Raw genomic sequence first — 27,973 nt, 5'->3', positions numbered from 1 at the left:
GGCTTAAACATTAGCAGAGTAAGCAACAATTTATTGTTGCATAAATGATATGATCATAATTGTTTACGCACGCGTGTGTGTGCATTCAGTTTGAACTTAAGAACTACAAAAAATAATATTCTTCTTCGCATTAGAGAAAAATAACAGTGTAGAGTTTCTTAATGAGATTCCGTAAAATGATAATTTTTTTGATTGATTCTATATTCTTTTTGTTGCTGTTTGTTGTTGTTTGTTGTTGTTGCACGCATATTTAACTAATGGCTGTGCATATGCGTACATTGCATATGCCTATAAAAAATATGCGCGCTGCATTTAAGTAAATTTTGTTCGTTGAACTTATAGCTTGCTTTCATTTTGTATATAGACTACTTAATAGAAATTTGTTATTAACTAGACATTATGTTTGTTTTATTATTTATATTGTAGTTGATTTGTTGTTGTTTGTTTGCTTTTGTTTTGTTGCAAAACGTAACAGAAATGGCCACAAAATTCAATACATTTGATATTTTCCTTCCAAGCATCCTTTGAGTCCTACGCTGAGTCCAATGCTGAGGCAGTCAACGAGCTAACTGTGTGTGTGTGCGTGTGTGTGTGTGAGTATGTTGTGCATTAGTAGTGAGAATATTGTTGCTGTTGTTCAGATGTTGCAATTAGCAGTCATATCCATTCAGTGTCCTTCACGTGCAGTTTCGAATTGCTGATGACGGCTTAACAGGCTGTTGAATCTCTCAGTTTGGAGCTCATCTATCCAAGCGCATGATTGTTTGTGTTTTTAGAATGTGGGTGGGTGTATTTAAAATGCATTTAGTGGTGTAAACCGGTATTAAGTTTTGTTTGGGGTTAGCATGTAAATAAAAAAAGAGAGTTAAAGAAACGGAAATTGAGTTTAATGGTTAGCAATTAGTTTTTTGTTTTAAGCTCTGACGAGCTTTTAATGTTTTAATATGGGTATCTTGAGCGTAAAAAGTTACCAAAGCTACATGCAACTAAAGCTCACAGACTTTTAGTAACTTTGTTTGTTTCCAGCTATATACAAAAAAACTAATTAATTAATTTTCATGTACCTTGCAGAAAGCAACATTAAAAGTTAGAAAAAGGACAAACACATACATAGATAAGTACACAAAATTTTCATAGTGCAAATGATTTGATCTAACAGAGAGTATATTGAATTTTATTTTATGTTTTGTTTCTTGTGTGAACTTTGGCTTAAAAGTTGACATTTCTGTATGCGATTAACCTTTTAATTTAAGATTCAAGTTAATAATGCAACATTTATAGGTTATGCATATATTCGCATTGGGGAAGCTAGCGCATTAATTAATTGACAAGTAAATGTATAGAATTTGCACTATTTATATATCAGTTTGTTTTTTTTATTTACTACGAGTAGTTTTATTGTTGTTGTTTGTTTGTTTTTAATTCATTTGTATTTTCTTTGTTTAGTTAACTTGGCCTTTGGTTAGTTAAAATTAGCAATAATATTACATATCATCATATCATATCATATTTAAATTGTTGTTGTTGTTTTGTTTATGGTTTTTATACATATGTTGTAAATGCTAAGTTTAAATATTAGAGAAAAAATGTATCAAAAAAAATTGCAAATGCATTTTGATTGTCAAATTTTTAGTCGAATTTGTTTTTTGAAAAATTGCCAAGTTAAAGCGTTATATACATATAATATATATTTGTAATCAGGATGTTTTTTATACACATGGGTTTGCTTTTGCATAACACAAAAATTAATTAATTCATTTTGATCGCACTTTCTTTCTTTTTTTTACTATTATTAGACATTCTTTGGCATGGCATTAGATATAAATTTAGTAAATTGTTTTTCAAGTGAATTGTAGTATGTGCATGTTAAGTTTTTATACGGGAGTTTGTAAGCAAATGCAAATGCAATTTTTCGATTTGTTTAAACGTTACAATAACGAGAGAGTACACAAGTATTGCTTCTTAGTTAACTAGAGAGAAATAGATAGATATTAAACATACATAACATATGTGTAGTATTACTGAAATACCATAACCGTTTGTTGTTGTTGTTGTTGTCAGCTTAGAGTATAAGATAGTTCGTGGTTAAATACAATTTTAAGTATATTAATGGTAGTAGATGGGACTTGGTACAGTTTGTTGACGCGCGAGACATTGCAATATATATAGTTTGAGTTGAGTTGATTATATGTTTTAATGGTAGGTGGTGTGACAGGCTTTAAGCATTGAGTATACGACCCCAAGAGTTTATTACTTATGTATTTGGTTGGTTTTTTGGTGAAGGTGTTGGTAGTAGTATTGGCATTTCATCAGTCCTCAGGCTGTCTACAAGTGCGTTTATGTACGTGTATGCGTGTGTGTGTGTTGGTGTGTGTGTGTGTGTGCTTAATATTAAAGTTAAGTACTTAGAACTAGAGTTGCAAACAAAAGTTAAGTGTTCTTTGTATTCTTTTCTTTTAGTAGCTGTATATGTTTTTTTTTCTCTTTTTTTTTATTTTTTACTTTAGTGATCAATGAGTTATGTGTATGGCGAGAGGACATTTTGAGGTTAAGTTCAGAAAGCGTTAGAGTTTTCAAAGAGAGAGTGAGAGAGATAGAGAGAGTGAATGAATGCAGTGCATTCAACTCACACACAGATATGTCGTCTATATAGTGTTTTTTCGAAATCAGAAGACTTTGGTATGCTTTTGTTTGTTGGTTTTGTTGGTTTTCGTTTGCTGTGTGTTTTGCATTTCACTTCAACAAAAATCATTGATCTTTATTCTGGTACACTTTCGGTTCAATTGCAACATACATTTAAAATTTGATATACAAGGTTAACCATTATCAACTAACAAGGGCCTTACAGCTAAATACACATATATAAAATTCATAATGTATAGATAATAATTATAATAATAATAATAATCGTATGGCTTAAGAAAGAGTAATACAAAATGTACTAAATTGCGTTTTGTTTTCAAGAATCCATAAAATGTACATACGAATTTCTTATGCTTAAATATATATATTTTTTTTGTAATAATTTTTGCATTGTTTTTATAAAACATCAAAGGCACAAGTCAACGTCGAAACAAAGAAAAACCAAAAATAATAAATGTTCTTAACGAATTTCAAAATAATATTTATCTATTTCATTTTATAAATTAAACAGCTTATAGCATCTTGAATTGGATATATATTGCACTGTATACTTTGCATGTGTTGTTGTTGCTTTTTATGTTCTGTTCTTTTTTCTTTTTGGTAACTCGCATATAAATTGCAGCTGGCATGGCCCAAACTGTTGGGGAGTGGGGACATGCCAGCTACAGTTTGTTTGTTGGTCAGAAAACAAATAAAACGTAAATTATATATCAGTAGAAACACAACTAACCTGTGAGGTGCTTGATTCATATCGTTTTTCATTTATATATGTTTCTGATTCTTTGCTTGTTTATTCATTTGGACTGAGTTAACTGAGTTACGGGCGTTACGGAGTTGTGGAGCGGCCTGGCCAACTGAACCGGGGCCGAGTTTCATTGTAAACACACACAAAAGTTAAAAAAAAAAAAAATCAAAACAGTTTTGGCGAAATAAAATACAACAAATTTGCAGCGATTTCAAATTTTGTTCTAATTGTACTATAAAAAAAGAAATTGAGTTTAAACCCATAATTTGAACATAATGGCGGGCTAATGATTATAATTCACATAATTATGACTGCAGCAGCAGATTGTTTAGGCATTCGAAGAAAAAAAGTAATAAATATTTGTTTTTAGGCAACAAACAAAACAAAATGTGTGGAGACTTTTGACTAACGTATTATATTAAATATATAATAGATTAATGTAAATTGTGTGTAGAGTGTGTAAGTTTTTTGTTTCGCACTTGAAACGAAATTCCTGTGGTTAATATTTTGCGCATTTGTTTACTTTCGTTTCTTGTTTACTGTATTTCAATGAAACCCGCCGGCTTGGCTGGCACTCCGACCGTCGCACGTTGATATGGGTGTTCTCTGTTAGCTGCCAAACGACGTGTCTGCTTAAGGGCGCCTACTAAAATATACGATACGATATATGTAGATAGATGTGCATAGAATAAAATATATAATAATTGATTGCATTTGATGTAAAGACAACAGATATATATATATGCGTATATATAGTGTCTAATCTTAATATAATATATAACTAAGTATGCATGTATATTGATGCTTCTGCTCTTTGCTTTTGTTTAAAACAATACACAAATGTTGTTGCTGCTGCTTTTGTTCAAGTTGCTGTTTGTTTCGTTTGTTTGTTTTGCTTTGTTGATACGCGCGCGGTCACTGTTATCACTTCTAATAAACAAATTTGATTTTACATTTAAGTTGTGGTTCTTTGGAATGAGTCGTATATATGTTTTGTTTGCTTTGTTCTATGTAAGTTTTGATTGTCACTGCCATATAAGTGATGCTCAAGCTGCTTAAGCTGCTGCTGCTGCTGCTGCTGGCCTAAAAATAATTGATAGCTTTAGCTTTAGTATATAAGAAGTGTTGCTAAGTATTCCAAACAGCTGTCAAATATTTGTTGTGACTAGTTGTGCAATCATCGGACGGCGGCCTGAATCTAACTTATATGTCTAGATATATATTGTAAGCACCAATGCGATTCAAGGCTCTCTCTATATATAAATAAGTATATATATTTTAATAAAAATGCTTAGTTAAACAAGAAAAACATAAGACTGCTGTTATTAAAATTGCTCAGTAGAATGGCACTAGCTGGAAAAAAATCAAACGGTTATTCATCAGTTTTCCTCAAACGTGTTGAAACTTGAAATTGAACTTTTCGTCATTAGGTACATTTGTGCATAAATACTGTTACCTAATGGCTACTATAGAACTAAAAGCTAAAATAGAAGTAAGACCCTAACACCGAAAACATAAAAATTACATTTTTATGCACACACACATATTAAAATATAAAATAAACGAAAACGAGCTTAGCAAATATCTAATATGTAAACTATAACTCAGCAACATATACATATATTGTAAGTAGAATACTCATTGTTTCACCAACAACAACAATTGTAACAAATTCGCTTATTGTTGTTGTCAACTAGAATCATACTCATATTGTCAAAAACAAATATTCAAATAAACAAAAAACGAAAAAGAAATAAACAGTTTATTGCTTTCAAATGAAAAGTGCTAAACTTTGTGCGCTCAAGCAGCTAAAAATCACTTATACGACAGCAAAAAAAGTTGAAAATATAAAAAACCATGGCGAGCAATAATAATTTTAACATATGTTTAACTTTGCTGCAGTTTGCTATATTTTATTTTTTGTTGTATCTTGAGTATTTACTGTTTGTGTTTTTGTTGTGCCGTTTTTTTTGTTCTTAACGCATTCTTGTTGCTAAATAAATATATTTTTTATGTATATGTATGTCACTTAAATTACATTCTTAATTGTTTAAAAAAAAAACGTTTGCTGTTTTTGTTGTTTTTTGCTTTGTTTTGTTTTGTTTTGTTGTTTTGTGCACTGCAACTACTAAAACTAACAATAAAAATGGATTTCAATAAATTCTTTTTGTGCACACACAAACAAAAGTTTTAAACAAAATTGATAAAAGGAAAGGTTCAAAAGACGGAGCCAGCATGCATATATCGACCAACTGTAAATATTTATATATTTGTAACAAATATATGTAAGATAAGATAGTTTTATTTTCAATGTAAAAATAAATGATGTAAAATCAACATGCTGAATATTTTAAGCGCAGGTTAAAGTGCAGCAAACAAAAACAAATAATTGTGTATTAGGTTTTAATTTTTATGGCACTGCTTAGCAAGTTAGTAAGCATGAGAAAAATAATTGTTAAATGCAAAGAAAACTGCAAAACATAAAACTGGGCGTATACTTGATATGTGTATAAGTTATATTGTGTGTGTGTGTGTGGTAGTGTAGTGGTTATTATTGCTCGCAGTTTGGCACGTTAACAGTTAAAAGAAACTAAACAAATTGTAGGCTCGCCTCATAAACTGCCTACACTAATTTTATAACTATATAGAGATGATAGAATTAAGTGATGTAATGTGTTGAAGCTAATCAAAAAATCATAAAATGATGTTATATATTCATATAGATCTTGTGTGTGTGTGTGTGTGTGTGTGTATTAATGTTTATAAGTTTATCTAGCAAACAACCCACCGCTATGATCTGCATACTCCGTCAGCAATGGATTGCCAGCTGCCAGCGCCGCGTAGTTGGCATAGTCGCCATATGGGGCGAAGATCATGCCATGTGCGGTCTGATCGAAGGCAGCGGTCGGCTGTGCCTGGGCGGACAATATGCTGGCCGCTGTGGTGGGCACTGTCATGCGTGGATTAAGTATCAATGGTGCGCCCAGTGGGCCGTTGGCGGGTGTGCGTATCTGTGTGGCCAGGCCGGAGAGTGTCGGCGTTAGCAGGCGATTGTCTGAAGCAGCAACCAGGCGGCGCCAGTCCTCTTCGCACACTGCGGGATACAGAACAGAAGCAGAAGGTGAACCAACGCATGAGAAGGCTGTTCGGTAACCAATATACAATAGAAACAAATTCATGTAAATTCAATGGAAAGACAATAATCAATATATCATTATTGGTTATTCGTTTTAGAATCGGTTTTGGTTTTGCGTTCGCGTTCGCTTGCGCGCGGCGCTGCCTTTTCAGTTTACTTGGGGTTACTTTTGGGTATTAGCTCTGTTTGGATTAGACAAAATCTCACTCGCTCTTTTTTTTTAATTAATTAAATTATGAGTAGTGTGACTTTCGTATCGACGTACCTGCGACTGATTTGGCTGTTGTGTCTCTATAAGTGCCGTTAATAATGGCAAGTTCCATCAGTTGACGTTTCTTAAGCTCGTCTTCGCCTTCGGCTTGCTGTTAGTACACGCAGAATCGACGATGTGTGTGTGTGTGTGATTGGGTGTGTGTGTGTGTGTGTGTCAATGTATTAAACAAAATACATTAAAGCGGTATTAGAAGAAAAAATAAAATCAATATTAATATTTTTGGTTAACAATTTGTCGTGGTATTGTTCAGTTTTATATATATTATATAGAGAGAGATAGCATTTGGGCACACATTAAAAGTTTTAATATTCGTATTAATTGATAGGAAGTAACTTTGCTTGCATATATGTATATTGCGCATACGCAGCGTATAACTTACCGGCACTAGCAGCTTCTGCACTTCGGCAACAGCCTGAGCCAGCTTAACCTTGGCACGATTCTCAGTGTCCTCAACAGTGATCAAGACATGCAGCTCATCCGACAAGTGCTCCCAGTTGGGCTTGCCGCGATTGGAATCCTCCTGTGTAAGAAAATATTAAAATGGCAGACAATTAAAAAAAAAATAGCGACAACAATAATTTTGGGCGTTAAGTAATTTAATTGTTGGCGTCATGCTGCAAGCATTTCAAATTTATTCGAAAATTGTTTACATTACTTTTGGCAAACTAAATCTTTGGCTGGCTGCAGTGAAATATTTATTAGGCACTAGCCGCTGTCGCTGCCTCTGCCTCTGCCTCTCTGTTGTGGGCGTTGTTCCACTCATTAACTTTTGACCCACAAACAAAAGAATGCTCGTTTATTTATAACTAAACACAATTATGCTAAATGTTTAATCAATTAAGCGCTGTCAGTGCGGACTTGATTTCAAATGCTTTTGAAGTTAAAAGTGTCCAGGCTAGTGACGCGCCATAGCCTGCTCAGCTCAACTGACTGGCTAATTCCACATCAGACGTCAAATTAAGAACTGTCAAGCAGGCAGAAAGCAAAGCAAAGACAACAAAGGTAAAGCAGCAGCCTGTGTGTGTGTGTGTGTGTGTGTGTGACTAATATATATATTTTATTTTCTACATTTTCATTGCGCCTGAGTCAGCATTTGGCTGTGGCCACAACCTGTGACTGCGACTGCGACTGTGTGTCCGTGTGTGTGTGTGTGTGTGGGTGTTAGCCGCTACTAAATTATCAAAATATTGCAACGCTATAAAGACGAGCATTTTTATGTGTCTACTTGTTGGCTGACATGTGGCACATTTAAGTGTATTACGAAAATACATTTAATCGTCACACACACACACACACGCTCAGCTCAGCTCACATTGTTTTCGTTTGCCAAAGGAAATTAAATCATCAAGCGCATTAAACTGACAAGATTTGCGCACAGATGTATCACAACATAATGCACACATAAAATATAAAAAAAATAAACGCAAACAGCAAACACTTGCTAGCAATTTATTTTGGCATTTGCTGCTAGTTTTTTGTATTTTCGCACGGAAATCAGCTGTCAATCGCCATTTTATGCAATTACACACACACACATGCATACGAAATATGCTTTTAATGCAATAGCTATAAATTAAATTTTCAGCAGTGCACACACAGAGATTTCAATTTGGCATGCCAACCAAATATGCAGTGAGTGCTGCTGCTGCTGCTGCTGCTGGCTGCGGCTTTGCAGCAATTGGAATTTGCACAAATATTTAAAAGGATGTTTTTTTTTTTTACTGTTACTCACCTTCTTCTTGTCGCGCATCGAACCCTTGCCGCGCACCATTATCTTACAGCCCGTCTCTTGCTCTAATTGCTTGGCAGTCATGCCGCGTGGACCCAAAATGCGACCAACGAAGTTGAACTGGAAATGAAAAATCACAGGAAATGAGATACAAATGTTATAATTAGCAATAAAAATATATATATACGTATACTTAATATGTAGCACAGACTTATTATAAAATTTAAAACACATTAATGACTGTACATTCTTTCAAAGTCAAAATTGTTGGCTGCAGCAACAACAATAAGCGTAATGCTTGCCCCCAAGCAACACGATAAACCAATCTGGGTAATAAAACTTAAAGATTAAAGTGCCTGACAACAGGTCACAGTCTGTACGACTGATGGAAAGCTCTTAGACTATGGCTGGCTGACTGACCGACCAAGCAGCAGCTGTGTGCCAAGTAATTGATGAGGTTGCCAATTATCATATGTCGTTGTTGTTTTTGCTTTTGCTTTGCCTGCAAGCAGCAGCTCTGTGAATTTGACGATAAAATTGTAGATTTATTAGAGCGCCAAAGTCGAGCTACATATCAAAACAATTTGCGCTGAGTTATATAAACTGGAGCGCCCCAAAGGCAAAGCTGACCACCCACCCAAAGCAGCAAAGCGCGCTTTGGATTTAAATTGTTGTTCATATAAACGATGACGCGATCTATGCGCTCATCGATAAATGTTGCATATAGCGAGAGAGAGATCAAATCAATTGAAATTGCAGTGGCTAGTGGCAATTGTAATTTATTATTAAATGAAATCTTTAGCTGCGCGCCCAAATATTTAACAGTGGCACATAAACTGGCTGCTTATGTTTTTTTATATTCAATGGCCTAACGAATTATTGAAAATCAATAAAAGGCATAAAGAGCTGCAGCTGTGTGTGTGAGGCAATTATGTGGCTCAAGTGCTGCGCGTGCCTGCGAACAGCAGCGGCAGCAACAATATTGTTTACTTCAGTTTAAAGCTGTTGTTGTTTTTTTTTTGTTTGCATGCAGCACTTGAGCAAAAATGTACTGTAAACAGACATAAGACAACGGGCAAGGCTATAGCTATATATACGGTAGCGGCAAATGTTGAAAATTAAATACAAACTTATACTTTGCTGAGATGAGTTCGGGGGTTGGGGTTGGGGTTGGGGTTGGGAGCGCTGCTTTATATTACAGCAGATTGTAAGCATCGATAAGAACGCACTCAGAAAAATCACAAGTGTACGCATACAAACAAACAGCGACTGTAAGTACGTACAACGAATTTTCAATAAAACCAACACACAAATAATTGATAAGCCAACAGACGAAACAGAACGAACAGTAGCGCCAGTTATAAAAGGAAAAACAAAGCTACAAACTCAACAAATATTATTTATATACGAAAATTGTAGCGTCGACTAAGTACAATGAGCAATGTTAAAGTTATGCTTTAGTTAGTCTGCTCTCTCGCTCTAATATGGCATTGGTGCAAATAGTTTTTGAGCTAGCAAAACATCTTTTCATATTAGCCGACGGCGTTAAATGGAAAAATGCAAAACTAAGCAGCAGTCGGCGCAGATCAAATAGATTAAAATGCACACACACACACACACACACACACACATGAATAGAAAATAGCGACACCTCACTGTTGTGTACGGAAAATATAAATCAAACTTTGGCACTTGTTTTTACAAATTTGCCAAATGATTTACTATGCTTAACAATTTGAGTTACGAAGCACTGAAATGTGGATTTAAGTTGCAAGTGATTAGCATTTTATGTTCATGAGCAAATCAACAGCAGTTCAGTTCATATTAATTGCCACTTTAGTGTTTTAGACAAATGTGAGCAATAGCCACAAATGTTGTTAGCTGACAAGGCAGCGAGGACAACATTGATGGACAAAAGACAGAAAAAGTAATTAGCGCAGTAAAAAATTCAAATATGTTAATAGCGCATATTTTAGAAACAACAAAAAAATGTCAAACATAATTTTTATAAATCGCGCGCTGACTCGCGCAGTGGGTCAACTGTCACAGCTGTGTGTGTGTGCGCGCGCCATGGGGCGTATGAGCAATGCGTTGACAGAGAGAGAGCGAGAGCGTACACTTGGTCAGTTGACAACTATGCGCTTTAATAGCTGCCCGAGACGTAATTAATTGTAAACGCTTTTAATGTTTGTTGCTTTTTTGCTCGACTTTAATTAAGTTGTATTTATGTTTTGGATACATCAATAATAGTCAGAGCAACTGCCAGCGAATTGTGCGAATGCGAAATTAGAGAAATACATTTTGGCTTGTAAACGAGCCAGACATGTGCTGTGTGTGGCATGTAGCATGTGGCATGGATGCAGCTCTAACATGCTCTCCATAGCTGCGCTGACAAATTGTTGTCTATATTTACATGGCCTGTTGCTGTTGTTGCTGCTGTTGGCAGCAGTTGTCAAGCGACTGACAAATCATTATTTGCTTTGTTGAATACGCTATAAATTATTTACTGCAATTAATTTTTAAGCAGCTCGTTGCTTGCCTTGAAATTGAGTAAGCGACTAAATGACGCATTCAGAGCAAACTTGTTGCATTTTCTTGTACTCAACTCAAGAAAATGTCAAATATTTTGTATTCGCTATCGAGCTAGAAATATTGCAATTAAATGAAATGATTTATCGCCACATTGTGTGGTCAACACACGCCCGCGCAAAAAAAAAACGGCAGAGCAACGAAATAGAAAAATCAGCTACAGCTAAGACAGATCATAATATAAATAGATATAGCGCACACCTGAAGCACACATCAAAAAAACATAACAACAACAAAAAATGTAGTAAAAATATATATAGACCTATGCCCTGCTGCCAATCGTAAATTTCAAATTGTTGCTGTGCCAATTTCCAATTTAGAAAGCAAAAACCACTCAGCGCAGCATATGCGAGTTATGTTCATTATTTAATTTATGACCATCTCTCCACTCGAAGCAGCAGCAGCAGCAAAAACATTGAAACGTTTTGACACAAAAAACAAAGTTTATGTTCCAACTAGAGCTGCAGAGCTACAGCAGTAATTAATTAAAGTTAATTAGGCTGATTGACACAAATGTGCTGCAGCTCGTTTGGTTGGGTGCAAAGGCTTAAAGGCAAATCGGCACTTCAGGCTTGTTCTACTGGTTTGGTTTACGTGCATTGCTAATTAGCAACGAAAAAGTTGCAAAAACTTTAAATAAATATTTGTTGCAATTTTCTTATATAATTATATTTTCGTAGCTGTCAGCTATAAATAAGCCACAGCAGCACTCAAAGCTGAGCAGCTTTTGAAATTGCATAAAATTAAATCAAATTCTAAACAAAGGCAACGCCTACACCCAATTGCTGTCAAGCGACTTCCTAAAACGCTTCACTGATTTTTCGTCACACACACACACACAGAGAGAGACACGCATACATATGCAAAGTAAGCGACTGCTGCTACGCATTTTGCATTTGGCGACTGTTTAAGGCAAGGCCCAAGTGTCTTGGACAACTTAACACACGAATGAATTTCATTAGTTTTTGAAGCCCCAAACGCTCATTTGTTGCAGCGGCAGCAGCAGCGGCAGCAATAACAGGCAACGTCTCATGGCTGTGGTGGCTGTTAGAGGGCGCACCTTAAAGCGATTTCCGCTTGTACCAGTTGCTCATTGAGGCCCATTGAGCAGCGTCAAGCAGCACAGCAGGCGCTGCTGTCAATTCTAATTAGCGGAAACGCTACAAATGTGCTTCGATTCATAAATTAGATCATCCCACCCAAAATACGCAACTATAACTATATAGATACTTACATCTGGATGCTCACGCACTGGCACATAAACCTTTTCATTGAGTGTAACCATCGCGCCCTCGGGCTCTGGCAGTGTGAGTGGCTCCTTCTTAACGCCATTGATTTGGAACAGTGAAGCGCGTACGCGTGCAATTTCTGTAAATTATATAAAAATGAGAGAGAATTTGTCAATTTTGTATATTATGCAATTTAATTGCTGCAAAGTGTCGCCATTTGTTGCGCCAATTTGTCATTTAGTTAAGTGCGCGTATTAAATTACAAACAATTTAATATTAATGGCTACAAATGTGCAGCCAGCATATGCCAATAATAATGGCGTGTGAATGTTTACTTTACATTAATGCTGCTAATTTATTAGAGGCAAAGCAAGCAGCATTCGCGTCTGTCTCTAATGAAATCATTTGGTTTATATATAAACAAATTATGGCATGACTATAAACTGAGCGTAACTGAAACGAGACGTTGGGTTGCCAGGTTGCGCATACGCCCCATAATTCACACCCCAGCTGGGAGCTGCTGTTAACCCCCAACTGCGAAGCGATGCGATTGTGCGACAGTTGACAGCGTCGCTAGAATTGATATGATCAATATTTTGGCTTACAATTTGTCAGCCAACTGCAGCAGCGTACGTGCATCTATAACAATAAGTTATGCTAATAGCTGTGGGCGTGCCAGTCGTATAAGCAACGCAGAGACTATGACATCAATTTGATGCATGAGCTGGCAGCGCCAAAACTTATTAATCGCCAATACTTGCTATGGCAAACAATATTAAATTCAATTGCATTGCGCCTTTTAAAACAAAGAGTTAAGCTATATAATAAATAAACTTATATAAGAAATCAAGCCAAGCAACTCTATGCATAAAATTTGTCAATTTATTGGCGCATAAAGTGCAACAGCATTAGGCACTTAGGCCAAGAAACAAAATAAACACAGCACAGTGTAGTCTAAATTTAAATGTTGCAAAATGTGGCACTCATGCGGTTAAGCGAAACAGCGCCCAGTAGGGCGACGCGTCCATAAAGTACAGCCCGTCCATCAAATTATGGCACGCTGCTATTTTTGTGTGGTGGGGCAAAAACAAAAAGGAAATGTTCAAAATTTTATGAGGCATTTCACAATTTCACTCATGTTCAAAATGAAATTTGGCAAATAGCTAAGAACTGCAGGCTACACATAGCTCGTTGACTCTGAGACAAGTTGAAGCGCTTGAAGCTCAAAACTGAACGCGTAGGTGCTGCCAATAAAATGTATACAAAAGGCAAAGCCCACACACACACACACAAGCAAAAAGCTTTAAGCGCCATATAAGGCAGCACTTCTAGAAGTTTGTCTATTTGCCTATTCTGCATACTGACCAAGTTAGAGTTATAGACAGCTCCGCATGTAAATTATGACTTAAACTTGACTTGCATTCTAGACAAGGCGGCAAACGCGTTTGCCTTTTAAGCACATGCCAAAGCGAAAACTTGTTAATGAATTTCAAGCTGAAAAAAGATCTTTCATTGATAATTATTAGATTGGCAGTCAAGTTGCTCGACCAAAACAACAAACTGTACGCCAACTCAGTCAATGCCCTTAAATGGTCACTTAGTTGCCAACGCGCCAAGCAGTTGGCTTAATTATAGCTGCTCCAAGTCAGCCGATATAATCTACATAGCATGCAAATTAATAGATAAGCTACAGCTACAGCTACAGCTACAGCTACAACAACAAAGACAAGTTATTAATGAAGCCGCCTGCGCATATGCGCTAACTTAATTATTATAATTCAAACTAAATGCTGTGCTATCAATTCCAATGACTAATGCAATGATTACAGCCTCAAGCTGCATGCAGCGGCGCTGGCTGCGTCGCTGCGTCATATGCAAAATTGCAATTTTGTACAAATTTGGTGCGGCTTATTCATCTAATCCGCCGTTGATCATCGCCCAGTCACGTTGTGGCATTTGACCGATTAATATTGACAGCTGTCATGATTGCCGCTCTCGCGAGCAACCAAAAGATCTAGTACGCTGTTGATTTGATTATTCGACACATAAGGCCAAAGAGCTCTAGAGCTGTGTGTACATATGTCCATTGAAATTTGCCCTTAATTCGCTTGTAGCAACATCTATTAAACATTCAACATTGCTGCTGCTGGCGTTTGAAATAAAATTCAATTTCATTGCTCTGCACATTTTTATTTATTTTTGTCGCGCTTCGGCAACATTTTCCATGCTGCATTCAATATTTCTTTCACTCTCTTCACATTTCACGCAGCTAAATGAGTTCTTTGGCCGCCTTTTTATTCTCGGACGGACGAAACATTTATTAAGCATTATTATTTTTCTTTCGCGCGCCGCTGTGTCAAAAGCAAATTAAAATATATGCAATTTTTTCTTTGCTTTATGCAAATGCTGCGAAGTGAAGCGCTGCTGCTATTTGCGAATTTTTAACGCAAATTAGACTGATATACATTTTCCAGTTTATAATTTGTTTATTTTTTGGACGTGGCTGGCTCTGCGCCGAAACATAAAATTCAATTAATTAAGCAGACAGACAGTTTTTTGCTGCTTTCTTGTTTAAGAGCTTAAACTAGAAGTTAAAGTGACGCATTTTAATTGCAAACGCAGACAAGCTAACAAATATTATGGCTATGCCAGACCAGGCTAAGAAAGAGCAGCTCAGCTGATTGATTATTGGTAATTTGCATACGCTCACGATTTTGGCCAAAGCTCAGCTCAAGTGCGAGACGCAATATTTTTGTCGTGCACTCGCTTCCAAGTTGTTTAGCCTGGCAGCTAATTTATGAATGCAAAACCATTCATGCCACGAATTAGATGACTCGCACTCTTTGGGCTACGAGCGTGTTGTGTGGTGTGGTGTGGGTGGGTGTTGTCAGCCTTGCTGTCGAAGCTTAAACAAATTGTCACAGGCGGCGCTGGCAATGACAAATGCGTCAAAGCCTCAGCCCGCGGTCATAAAGCAACTGCAAATACACACAGACACACATCAAAGTGTATGGCAAGCCATTTATACGAATTGGGCATATGAACTCCACACATAAAATGTGGGGACTGACCTTGAAGTCAAATTTGCATTTATTTTGCAGTAATGTTATTTATTTATTAGCCGCTTTGTCTTAGCTGCTGTCATATTTATAACGCGCACCGCTTTCATTTACATTTTTTAAATTTAAGTGCAAGTTTCAACTTGCATTGCACATTTATTTTGTAGGCAAACACAAGTTTCATAACTGAATATACAATGCACAGTGCGTTGTTCACTAGAAATAACGAAAACAAAGTCAGTCAGTTTTTCAAATTATACTATGCACACAAGCAAAAAGTCGGGGCCAGCTGTGTGGTCTCATCCACATAATGGAAAATCCATTCTATAAACACATTCGACAATTTGTGAACAACAACAACAGCAGCGGCAGCAGCAGCAGCAAAATAATAAATGTGTATAAATTATTTTGTTAAACAAATAACAAGTAATATGTGCGCTTGAGTTTCAAAATGTTGCATTTGTTGAAGCGAGATTTATATTTTTAGCTGTGCAGCAATTAATCATTTTTTCTATAGCCTTAAAAAATGAACATTTTATATATTTTTTATAACTTGCAATGCAGAGCGATTTTAATTGCAATAATAATAAGCTATAAATTGCTTAACAAGCGACACGAAAATCGCGTATACAATTTAAATTAAATTTAAGCAAATTAAACAAGACACCTTACACAATGATTAAATCGAAATATATATATAGTGACTAATTTCAGTTTGCTCTGGGCGCTTTTGCATTTGTAAGCCGCATTTGATTTCTTACTGTCGCTAATTATATAATTACACATTTTAATGCGCTAATGCAAAGACTCTAGAGTACGATTTAAGCGGCTTTATTTAGCAGTGATTAAATTGAAGCGCATTAGGGCAGCAGCTAATTAGAATATATATGCGCTATGGAGCTTACTTAATGTCAGCTTTGTGGCAACTTTTCTTTCAGCAAAGTAAAACGCATGCGTTTTCACATGGGGAGCGACCACACAAAGTGAATGTGTAGCTCGGACACGGCAGAATGCTTTTGATGCAACAATAAACCAAGTTAAGCCGCGTTCGCGTCGTTGTCTTAAGGGTGTTGGAAAGGAAGTGAAATGTTTAGCCAGCGCGGCGTGAACTTTCAGTTTTAACAATAGCCGAAATGGAAAGCTGCTGCTGCTGCTGCCTTGTCAACAAGTGTGCCAAATTCAAAAAACAACAACATTATGCACACGCACACACCTGTCAACGTAGAGCAACAACAACGAAAGTTTAACTTAAAATAAAAGCAACTCCAACAACAGTTTGAAAAACATTTCGTCTATTTTTCACACGCACATAATGAAAACAAATAACTGTACTATAATGAGCGTGTGTGTGTGTGTGTGTGCGGCAACCTTGCAACCTGACATTAAGCTAGCTTTGAGCGAAGGCGTGGGCTATGTTGCGTGCCTCGCCAACAAGTCGCCAGCATCGCCATTATTAGTGTCAAAGGCAATGCCGAACATTTAACAGTTAATGCTACTTATTTTTGTAATACCGAAATTTGAGCACATCTATTTACTGTCTGAAAACAAAGCAGCTTAAAGTCAGTTGTAGTTTCAAATTCAATGCAAGTGAAGTGATTCCAGTTCATTGCAAAGTAGTTCAAATGAACAGAAAACCAACCACTGTTAATATTCTCAATAATGAAATTAATACCTTTTAATATTTTATTGCCATTTGCCCTGCAGCAAATACAAACATTAGTCAACTCTTTTGGCGCTCTGAGCATCCCAAAATTCAACTTAAGTAAAAAAGCAAATAAATGTGAATAACGCGCTGCTAAAAAAGTGACGCAATGTACTAAGGTACATTTCTATTAAAAGTAAATTACTCATGCACACACTCAGCAGATAAACAGCTAAACTATTATTAAGAAAAAATAAATAAATGAAATGCTGCCAAGCGAATTACAACAAATCAACAAAACGAAACATGTTTGCAAAAATTTCAAACAAGTTTGTCAATTGTAAGCCAATTTTTCCAAAAGAAATCAAAAAAAAAATTGTTTTCTACTTTTTTTTTTTTTTTTGCTTGCAACTTGTCATTGCCAAAAATCATTGCAAATGTTAAGAGCTCAGTTCAGTTCAGTTGTTGTTGTTGTTGTTGTGACTGTGGGCAAAGTGGCGCAAGGCATTGAGGCAAAGCTAAAAATTGGCCACAAATCAAAACAGTTCCCATGTGCGCAATTTTCAACTAAAATACCGCCACGTAAAACGTAAAAAACCCCTGAACTGCGTGTGGAAACTGTTGGCAGTAGTGAAACCCCGTTAACAGGTACAGGTAAACTGCTCCTAATGACTGCAGAAAAGCAAAAACAAAAATATCAACAAAGATAAAAGGCTAAGCGCGCACTGCAGGAAGCCACACCCCACACCCGAGTCCGACCCGCGGCAATATTTGTCAATATAGCAATATTAATTAAGAATCACACACACACACACACACACACACACAATATGAGCAATGAAGCGAGCGTGGGCGTAGGGCTTGTACCTTTTATAACAAATACATAAATCGAATGCGACGGCGGTGACAAGTACAGTGCATAAATTTTTAGCTTAAGGCTGACCCAAGCGACAGACAGACAGACAAACAATCAGGCGGGCAGTACGTCATTCAGTCAATTGGTCAATGTATCTCTGCTGTTAGTGAATTGTATACAGTAGTCGGTTATTCAATGCGCGCCCATTTTTATGAAGTAATTAACCGTGCTTATTTTATAGCCCCCGTCCGCTCATAAAACTTAACGCCAGACAATATCGATGAGCGCACACTCCGCTGCCTACGCCGCCGCTGCCACCACCCCCAACCCATTGGCTGTCTAAACCAATTACAAATTAACAGCATATAGTATAGCATATAGTCATATATGTATAGTGTACTCAGCCAATCAGGTTATTTAGAACCTTTTGCCGCACACCGTCGGCATTTTGTATTTGAGTTTTTATTTTGCTATCTCGCTGATAAGCGAGTTTGGTTGGGTAAACTTACCTGAAACGACGACAGGTAGGACGCGCCATGCGATAGATAAGATTATAGAATTGTGTATACAAATTACTTGTGTATTTATTGTGCAGCAGATAAACAAACACATAATGCGACAGTAACTTTCAAACTTGTAACTCAATTTAAAAAGAGCTATAAAAATGTTTTATTTATATAATTTATGCTAATCAAGCGAGTTTATGCTTGAACTTGCAAAAGCTACTGGTCTTTTAAATTTAACGCACATGTCGCACATGCTTAGGCGCATTAAAGAAAGATACATAGGTCGCACTCAATGCTTTGCTGAATGGCTCAATCAACACGTTTACATCCTCCTCCTGTTCTATACAAAGTGTTAACAGTCGTATAAAATCTATGTCTATATGCTGCTGTTGTTGTTGTTGTTGCTGCTTTTTTTTATTGAGCAACTATTTTAAGCAAAGCCAAAAATGAGAAAAATAAAAAACTTTGCCGTCAGTCGTTGCCACGTTGGCATCTCTCTTTGCTTGTTTATTTCTGGAGTAGCCGAATGACTTTTCCGGAACCCCTGCCATACGCACATGTATATGTATGTGCGTGTGTGTGTGTGGCACGTAAACAGAAAATACGGCGCATTGTGTGCAGGCCCTGGCTGAGAACAAAAACAAAATACAAATCAACAAGCAAAGAAATCCAAACCGCAGTTTGGGTTCATGACCTCTCCTCTCTCTCTCTCTCTTTCTGTCTGTTTGCAGCTTCTTCAGCTTGAATAGATTTTCTCAAACTTATGTACGCATATTTTGCGCATACTTTTTAACAAAATACATAATTCAAAAATGTACAAAAATTTGCGCAACTTGTTTGTAAACATTTAAGGCTGAAAAATGTGCTACAAGCTGCTGCCTTTCATCAAAGTAGACAACGAATTATAAATAAAACGAATTATGCTATTTTGTTTACAAATTGATATGATGAAATGAAATATTTTGGGCTGGCTAAACTAAAAATGCAATGCATCGAGCCTGTTTGTTGTTGTTGACAACAAAAGTTAACTTGAGTTACGAGTGAAAGTTGTATTTACCATTTGTTGAAATGACAAGTTACTGTCATGTTTTCATATTGTATTTGTCTTGGCTGTAATTAGCTATAAAGGCAGCTTGTTGTTTATATTTGGTCAGCGTCATTAATTTAATAAGTAAACGCACAAAACTCAAAATTCAATGCCACACACAAATAAATAGAGAGATAGCGATAGGCTGTGGGCGTTTTAAATGGGCCATAACTACAAAAGTTGCTGCTGCTGCTGCTGCTGCGGCTGTCACTTGAGCGTGCTGCCTTTTACTTTGCGTATAATTAATGCTGTTTATCGCGCATACGCAACGTGACACACAAAAAGAAGCAAAGCAAACCAAAGACAATGCATAAACACAGCTTGAGTTGCCATTGCTATAAATTATTACAAGCGTACGCGTCTGCCTACCACTTGTCCACCTACCTAGCTAACCTACCAGCAGTTATATTGTCACTGCGCTATCTTGGGCTACGCCAAGACCGAAATAACTACAGACAGCGACACTCACATACTTAACTTATTTATTTATGTGCTTATGTATAAGGCCACTTGTACATGTGTGTATGTGTGTAATTATACATATGCATATATAACATAATATGCTTGACCAAAAATTCAAGTGTCCAACAACACGTTTTGAAACAAAAGCCAAGAGCGCATGTCACCTTTCCTCTTATTGTTCCAATACCCTATTGTCTGCTGTCGACAATTGGGTATATTTGAAATTTATATTATGCTAAGCAAGCAATTTGTGCTTGTGCGCTAACTAAACTCAATCGTCTTACTATATTATATAGCAATTTATTAGTGTGTCTTTGCTTTCGTTTTTTTTTTTTTTTTGTAGCTTGTGCAACTAGTTCTTAACACCTTTTTAGCGCCCACGTATTTGGTTTATTTTTAGTTGTTAAAGGCGGCACAGAGCTCACATCTTACTTGTAGCCCCTTTCGGCAACACACACACACACACACACACACACACACATATCGCTGTCTCTTTAGGTTACTTTGTCTTGTTCGCTGGCGCGTCTGACAAAATACATGAAATATTTCTGTGTGTGGGAAAACTGGATGAAAAACCCACGTCGACTGTCTTTTGATTAATATGACTCTTTTTTTTTTTTCATCACACTTCTGTCGAAAATGCAAGTGCACTTGCTGATAAGCCCAGCGCATGTCCTTGAAAAAAACTAAAACTACGCTATACAGTGTGGGCTAAAAGTGAAACGGAAATTGTTGGCATGTCATTGTGCATTGCATTTGAATTTAATTTTGAGAACTGTTTGCACGCCTACATCAAAGCAACAATATTGCCTGACATTTGTTTGTAGCAAATATAGCTTACAATTTGCATTCTTGCCACTGCCACCCACACACACCCACACAACATGTGAGGCGCCTTAAAAATCTCAACGTTTAACCCAATTACGCAGTTGTATAAAGCCAAACACGACATGCAATATTTTGTGTCTTTTATGTCTCGCGTTGAAAAAAATGTGTCATAAGCAAAGTCAACAAGTCACAGAGACGACGCGTAGCATGCAACAGCTGATGGCAAATGCCACAATTTGAGCAGCTTGGGCGCATGTTTATTGCCAATTTTTTAACAATACTTACAACTTTTAATCAAAACATTTAAATGGCATTAAAATGCGTAAATTTATTTAAGTCACTTGTGCAAAAATAGCGCTAAATAAAAACGGCTGGCGACCCACAAAAAAAGTTAACACACACACGCACACACACACACACACAGACTCACAGACAAGAAGTCAACGTGACAAAGACAGCGACGCCAACGATTCATTCATGCAGCACAAGTAAATACGTTGCGTTGTTGCAGCTTGTTTTCGTGGCAGCCAAAAAAGATGCAAAGCTACACACACGTACAGCAAACAGTGGCCTAAAGAGCTCCACAGGTAGATACAAAAATATATATGCACACAGTATATGCAAAGGTAATGATAATGTTATAAAAGATTAGATATTTAATCTTTGCTTGCTCAATTTAAAGCTTAATTGCATTTAGCATTTGTAGAACTTTATTTATTTATAATTCTAGCTTCGACTTCATATGTTAATTATGTTTGTATAACATTTATTATTTATTTCTGCTTGTAGCTTGAATTCTATGTAATATATTTAAATGCTACAAGCTTATTAAATTAATTCAAAGAAAAGTGAGTAGATTTCAACAATTTTAAAAATAAAACTGCTTCAAATATAATTTCAAAATCAATTTTAACTGCATTCGATTTGATTGTTTTGTAACATTTACTAAAAATTTTAAAAATTAAAAACTTTTTGTAGATCTCAACAAATTTGAAAAATAAAACTGCTGCAAATAAATATTCAATACCAATTTTAACTGCATTTGATTTGATTTAACTTTTTGTAACATTTACTACAAGTTTCGTGCTTTAGTTCGTATATAGATTTGATATAGCATAGCATATAATAAATAAATATTTAAAAACAATTTTATCTGCATAACTTTAGCATTTTGTTGTTTGTCAGCCTTAGCAAAATGCAATGTAACATTAATTTATTTACACGCAGCTGATTTTGTAATAGATTTAGATTTATATATATTTGATAAATTACAGCTGCAGCTATTAAGGGTGTGTGTGTGTGTGTGTGTGTGTGTGGACCCGCATTTCACACACAAGCCTTTTAGGCTTTCAATATTTCGCTCTCTCTCTCTCTCTCTCTCTCTCTCTCTCTCTCTCTCGCTCTCCTTGCCGCTGAGGCCTTTAAAAGCCAATTGAAAAATTCAATTGATTAGCCATACATATACATATACATATACATCTATATGAACAATGTTGCACAATTCATTGATTCAGTTGCAGTGGCGCGCTGTGCGCTCTTTTAAGTGCCATCCGTCTGACTGACTGACTGACTGACCATATATAGTTCAAAAAGCGAATTTAAAGTTGAAGTTAAAGTTAAAGTCGAGCCAACCAACCATATGGCAGACAACTTCAAAGCCAATTTATTGCCTCTCAAGTATCCGCGTATCGTGTGTGTGCTTTGTTATCAAATTGTTCAATTTATGCGCGCTGCTGTCTGCTGGCATATTAAAGCAATTGTCTAATGCCAGCCACAGCCACAACAACACATGGCTGCCACAAGTGGGCGTGGCAGCGCCATTGCCCCGCTGCCGACTGTCGCGTGCCAAGCAAATGTTCCTGCCATGTGAGAAATATTTTAATTACGCGCATTTTCTCAAAAGTATTTTGTTCATTTTGTTGCTATTTAAATTGTTGCAGGCTCTTTGTTTGCATGTGTGTGTGTGTGTATCAAATGTCATGCAAGCGAAATGACGTAATCTAATTTTAAGAGTTTGCTTCTTGTGCTTAGGGGCGGGTAGGGGTAAACGTGTGTTCGGCACTTGAAAACGCTAATTGAAGGCTGCAATATATACATATACATGTGTATATAGTATATCGGGTTGTATGATGATGTGTATATTTGGGATTGCCATATGGTCGCTGCTGATTCATTTTTCATTTCAGTTTCAGCTAAAAGATATCAAGTTAAGCTGAGCGCATTTACTATGAAGTTTTGTTCGCCGTCGCCGCAGCTTAAAGCTAAGAGAACTAAATAAACAAAACAAATAAGTTTGGTAATTGAGTTGCAAGGCTTTTGCATAAACATATATTTAAAAAGTAACTGGACATGCAAATAAAATAAATTAACAATAAACTTGACATTTTATTTATTCGTTATTGAGGTGAGTCTCAAACGTTGCTAAATCTTTGCTTAATTTCTAACTGTGATCGTTTTCACTTGTTATGCTTTTATTTTTCCCACTCTTTTTAAACTGCAATTGGCTACAACCTCTAGGCGCACAATTTTGTTAATAAATTTAAGCATTTTCCTACAGAGTCAGCGCCAATCAGGCATAACCATAGTAAGCTTTCGCCTGTCAACGATCAGCAGCAAACGATCAACAATCAGCCCCAGCAGTATAATCAGCAATTGTCGATCAATGCCCTTTTGAGCACATGCATATAATAAATTGAAGCATAACAAAATGCAATTGCAAATCATGTGACTCTAGCTTGTTGTTGTTGCTTTTGTTTTTTTTCGTTTTGAGCATTAGTGCATCGTTAGCTTCTGGCCAACGGCGGCAAACGCTTCGTTGCATTTCTTTTTTGTTTTTGAAAACTGCAAATGCAATTACAAATCAAAACAGTCAATGGTCTTACCCGAGTCGACATGACAAAAGATTTTAATTGAATTTGAGGCAACGCAATGAAACGTATAGAGTGTAGCCCCCCACCCACCCCAACCCGCTTTTGCCTTAACTGTTACCCACTTGATTACGATATATAATCTCTCACTATCCAATGCTGCGGGTGCGAGGGCAGCTTGAGGGGTTGGCCAGCTGTGCCCACGCGTTCCGCATAACAATTGTCAACAAATTTATGAGCACGACCAAAACCCAAAGCATTGTTTCTATGCCTGTGTGTGTGTCCGTGTGTGTGAGTCCCTGACTAATAACAAATTGAAATTCAAAAACGCTCATTGCGCATTTTGTTATTCGTTTCTTTTTTTTTAATTTAAAACTTAATTTGTTTGTTCAGCGATCAATGAAGCGATCGGTTTTGATTTTTGTTGAGTGCAACTCAGACAGCGACAGCGTTTGGTTTGCAGCCTTTATTTGCATACAAGTCAAGTTAATGCACAGATTTTTCACAAAAATATAAAAGCGCAGAAATTCCAATGGTTGCGGCAAAAAAAAATCGAATATATAGTATGTATATGAATAATAAAAACCATTTCCAAACAGCTAAATTTAGATCGAAATGAAACACATTTCAAAATTTTCATGTTAGAAAGAAAATGTCGAGCGTACGGCCGAGCCGAGCAAACTGAGAGTATCTATATACATATAGGTCTCTGGTCCATGCATGTAGCATGGGTATATATAGCTCTATATATACACACACGTATTTATATATATATTATGTGTATGTGTGTGTGTGTAAACATTTTTGTGCCCGTAGCGGGTGTAGTTTGTATCGTAATTTGATTTTTCTTTTTTTGGTGCATAGCACACAAGTTGTGTGTGTATCTATAAGATACACACGGCGCGCCAGAGATTTCGATCAATGCGTAGGCGCGCGCTGCGTCTGCTCAGGTAATCATTGTAGTCTCTGGTGTTGATAAAATTATGAGAGCTACAGATAGAAGCTTTAGACGTCTCATGCGGAAGATACACTCAAGTTATTCCATATGCATCTGACAGATACGTGCAGTTATGCTTCGTCAGTGTCATCGTAATCCGAGCACACACACACACACACACATACAGCGACTTTTATTGACGTCGTCTTTCCACAGTCTAGGCACACTTCAACTGTGCAAATTGCTCGGCATGCATCAAGATACTTTAACAAAAAGATACAAAATATGTACAAAAAAAAATATATAAAACTAGAAACGTGCTACGGCGGCATGTGTCACATGTATCTAACAAAAACTACATGTGTATCTAGACTCTCTTTCTTGCTTTCCTAACTTACCATTTGGATTTGCTACTATATACCTTCAATTTAGACATGACTCACTCACTATAGCCCCCCAACATAAAAAGCAGCAACAAAATAAAGATCAACGAAATTTATGTCAGCAGTGCCAAAAAAGCGACGAGCACGAATCAAGACAATAAAAGCAAGCGGCAAAAAAATAATTGAAAGAGCAGAGAGAGAGAGAGAGACAAAGCAAAGCAAAGATTCAAAATAACATTGCAGACATATTTACAATTGCTTAACAGGTTGCAAGCAAGCAACAAATTGGTATATGCACTAGAAATGCCAAAAGCAAAAACAAAATACATACGAAAAGTAAAAATTAAATTGCTTGAGAACTACTTGGACTAAGTCGCATAAGCTATTAGAAAAAAATTCAACTGAAAGCAAACCCAAACAGCGTTGACGGCAATTGAAAAGAGAAAGTTGCTGGAAAGCGAAAAACAAAAAAAAAAAACCAAACTTCTTAACCAAGTTAAAAAGTTGAATGCCGTTAGTCAAAGTGCCAAGTTGCAAAAGCAATAACAGACAACAGAAAGAAAAATACACTGCTCAAAAATAGTTTGCCCACAAAATCCTCTCAGTCGCACCCGGCCGAGCCGCTTATCAGCAGCAGCAGCAGCGTGTGGGTGTTGTGGGCGTGGTTTGTTTACTGTTGCGCTTAAGTCGAAAATAGTGCTGTGTAGACAATTTTTTTCTTTCTTAGCCAGTCGAACGAGTTTTACGAAAAATTGTCAAATGCTTTAGCAAAATAATTTTGTAGTCAGCCAAAAACAAAAACTAGTTTGCAATATAACGTAGCAACAACAACAAGTATGCATTTGTGTCTGTGTGTGCAACATAATTTTGTCATTACCAGGCGACACATCGTTATATACATATACAAATAGTACAAATAGTATATATAAATAGTACATATGGCCAACAGATGTTAAGCAAACAAGAACAAAAACAACAACAACAGCAAGAAAAACAAACATCGTTTGGTGATTGAGAAACCAAATGAGCTGCGAGCTTGTCCAGGTAGTCCAGTCAAGTCGTTAGCTACATTTGACTTTATGCGGCGTTCTGTTAACACACGCCCACATGCCACATGCCCCTGTCCCTTGGGCGCTGCTGTTGATTTTTCGGGCTCAAGTGCTCTGCCTCCATATACATACATGTATTGTATACATGTATTGTATCTTTTGCATAAATGTTACACTTTCTTTAATATGCGGTTGCATTGCCCGTTGCAGACAATCAAATCACAACAAATACACACACACACACTCAGCATACAAATAAAGAGATAAACTGAGAGCATGCGAGAGCGCAGAGCGAGTCCAATAGAGCGACGAAGTGACGCACAAAAAGGAAGTAACTAAAAATAACAAACTGACTTTGGGTCTTATGCTCAGCAAGGTGGAATGAACTCCAAGATCAGACGGCAGCAAACTTTAAAATATACACAAACACACACACACATGCATGCATACATAATATATGTGCATTTGCGTGTGCGTTGATTTTTGAGCAGGACTTACCTTCATCTAGCAATCGCTCCATATGCGTAAAAACATTCGGAAATGCTGCCAACTGTTTGCGATCCTTGAGCAATTGTGCCAAATAGTCGGCAATGCTTTGTGTGCTCTGTTGTTGTTGTTGGGGCGTCATAAGTTGCGGTTGTGGCACCACCACTTGCGGGGGCTGTTGCTGCTGCTGCTGCTGTTGTTGTTGTTGTTGCGCCACAGCGGCCACTGCAGCAGCCGCAACGGCAGCGGCTGCTTGTTGTTGCAGTTGCTGTTGCACAACGGTTTTATTCTCACATACACTCATTTTATATATGTATGTGTGTATTTGTGTGTGTGTGTGGTGTGTATTGGTTTAAGGCTTTAACAATTGTTTACTTTGTTGCACAATGAGTTCTGTTATTGTTGTTCTTACTGCCGAGATTCTTTTGCTTTTTCTTTAATGTTGCGCTTTGTTGGCTTTCGGCTATTTGCTGTGTACTACTTTCGTATTGCACAATTGCTAAGCAAAAGTATTTTTTTAATGCTTTTAGTTTTACTTTTTATTTAACACGCTTCGATCAACTGCAAAAACAGACACAGAATTAATTGTTTATTGTAGGCGAAACTTTACGCTCATTTGTTTCGTCACAAAACAGAGACAGACGAAGCAACTCCACCCAAAAGTTTGAGTGACGAGCGGCAACAACAAAAACAACAACGAGGGGCACACAACAACGAGAGTAAATCGAAAATAAAAGACTGAAAAAATTCCTCAGCACTGCGATCGGCTGGCAAGAGGAAGAGTGACGCAGTCGCCGTCTACGTTTTGCCCTCACACACACAAATACACAAATACACATGCATACACACACACAGTTAATATTGAGCGTGTGTGCGCATGTGCTGGCGAGCGTAAATCGAGAGCGACAACGGAGATGAATGGAGGAAAGAATATCAAAAAATTGCTCTCTCTCGTTTTTTATGTGAAGCTGCTCCTCTATGAGAAATACAACAAAATAGAAATTAATTTCAATATGCAAATTTATAACATTTCTTGTGCGCACGAAATTAGCTTTAGAACTTGAAATTTTCACTTGCAAAGTCTCAATAAAATTTAAAATGGCAATATTCCATGGAAAAACGTTGAAAATTTCGCACCAAATATGCACAGTTGCTGTTGCTTGTTGTTGCTTTGTTGTTGCCGTTACTTCGGGGTTGTTGCCATTGCTTCGTTTCACATAAAATTCGTTTAATAAGAGTTGCATTTACATTTCAATTTGCACACCGTATTTATTAACAAGTCGAATTCCTTTTTGTGTAGGTTTAAAAGAAACGAAGGCTACGCGCGGATCTTAACGAAATTCCTAAATACTACAACCGAAATTCCTTTTCTGTTTATTTTACTTTTGATTAGGCGATCGCGTTTTAGCCGAGATCACGTCGTTCTCGATTGGCTTCCGTCTCTTTTCTGATTGCTCATTCTCTCT

General features: G+C 36.8%; 1 protein-coding gene across 8 annotated transcripts; it reads right to left on the bottom strand.

Annotated features, from left to right (window-relative positions):
- Window positions 1-396: 396 nt before the first annotated feature.
- LOC108603742 (protein held out wings) lies at window positions 397-27,940 on the bottom strand. Of its 8 annotated transcripts, XR_001915321.1 has the most exons (9): window positions 27,756-27,940; window positions 26,520-27,068; window positions 12,351-12,484; window positions 8,531-8,647; window positions 7,178-7,318; window positions 6,790-6,886; window positions 6,177-6,530; window positions 3,374-4,034; window positions 659-744 (listed from the first exon to the last, which is right to left on the bottom strand). XR_001915321.1 is itself a non-coding variant. In XM_017992802.1 (8 exons), the coding sequence occupies exons 2-8, from the start codon at window positions 26,809-26,811 to the stop codon at window positions 668-670; spliced, it is 1,212 nt and encodes a 403-aa protein (XP_017848291.1). In that variant the 5' UTR covers window positions 26,812-27,068; window positions 27,756-27,940; the 3' UTR covers window positions 397-667. The 8 variants fall into 8 exon arrangements, 7 of the variants coding, with proteins under 7 accessions (XP_017848291.1, XP_017848287.1, XP_017848288.1 ...); XM_017992802.1 differs by lacking the exon at window positions 3,374-4,034 and having other exon boundaries at window positions 397-744; XM_017992798.1 differs by lacking the exon at window positions 659-744 and having other exon boundaries at window positions 3,057-4,034.
- Window positions 27,941-27,973: the final 33 nt, after the last annotated feature.

Source organism: Drosophila busckii, chromosome 3R (genome assembly GCF_011750605.1).
Source record: "Drosophila busckii strain San Diego stock center, stock number 13000-0081.31 chromosome 3R, ASM1175060v1, whole genome shotgun sequence".
Lineage (NCBI taxonomy): Eukaryota > Metazoa > Arthropoda > Insecta > Diptera > Drosophilidae > Drosophila > Drosophila busckii.
The sequence above is the reverse complement of the archived record's forward strand: the minus strand, read 5'-3'. Positions and strand labels throughout refer to the sequence as shown.

Bases quoted from the DNA above. Each gene is read 5' to 3' on its own strand.
- LOC108603742 (XM_017992798.1), bottom strand. From the start codon at position 26,811: ATGAGTGTATGTGAGAATAAAACCGTTGTGCAACAGCAACTGCAACAA. The intron at 12,485-26,519 runs GTAAGTCCTGCT...TATAATTTACAG, and splicing joins GGAGCGATTGCTAGATGAAG to AAATTGCACGCGTACGCGCT. The intron at 4,035-6,176 runs GTGGGTTGTTTG...CGTATATTTTAG, and splicing joins GGAGTATGCAGATCATAGCG to TAGGCGCCCTTAAGCAGACA.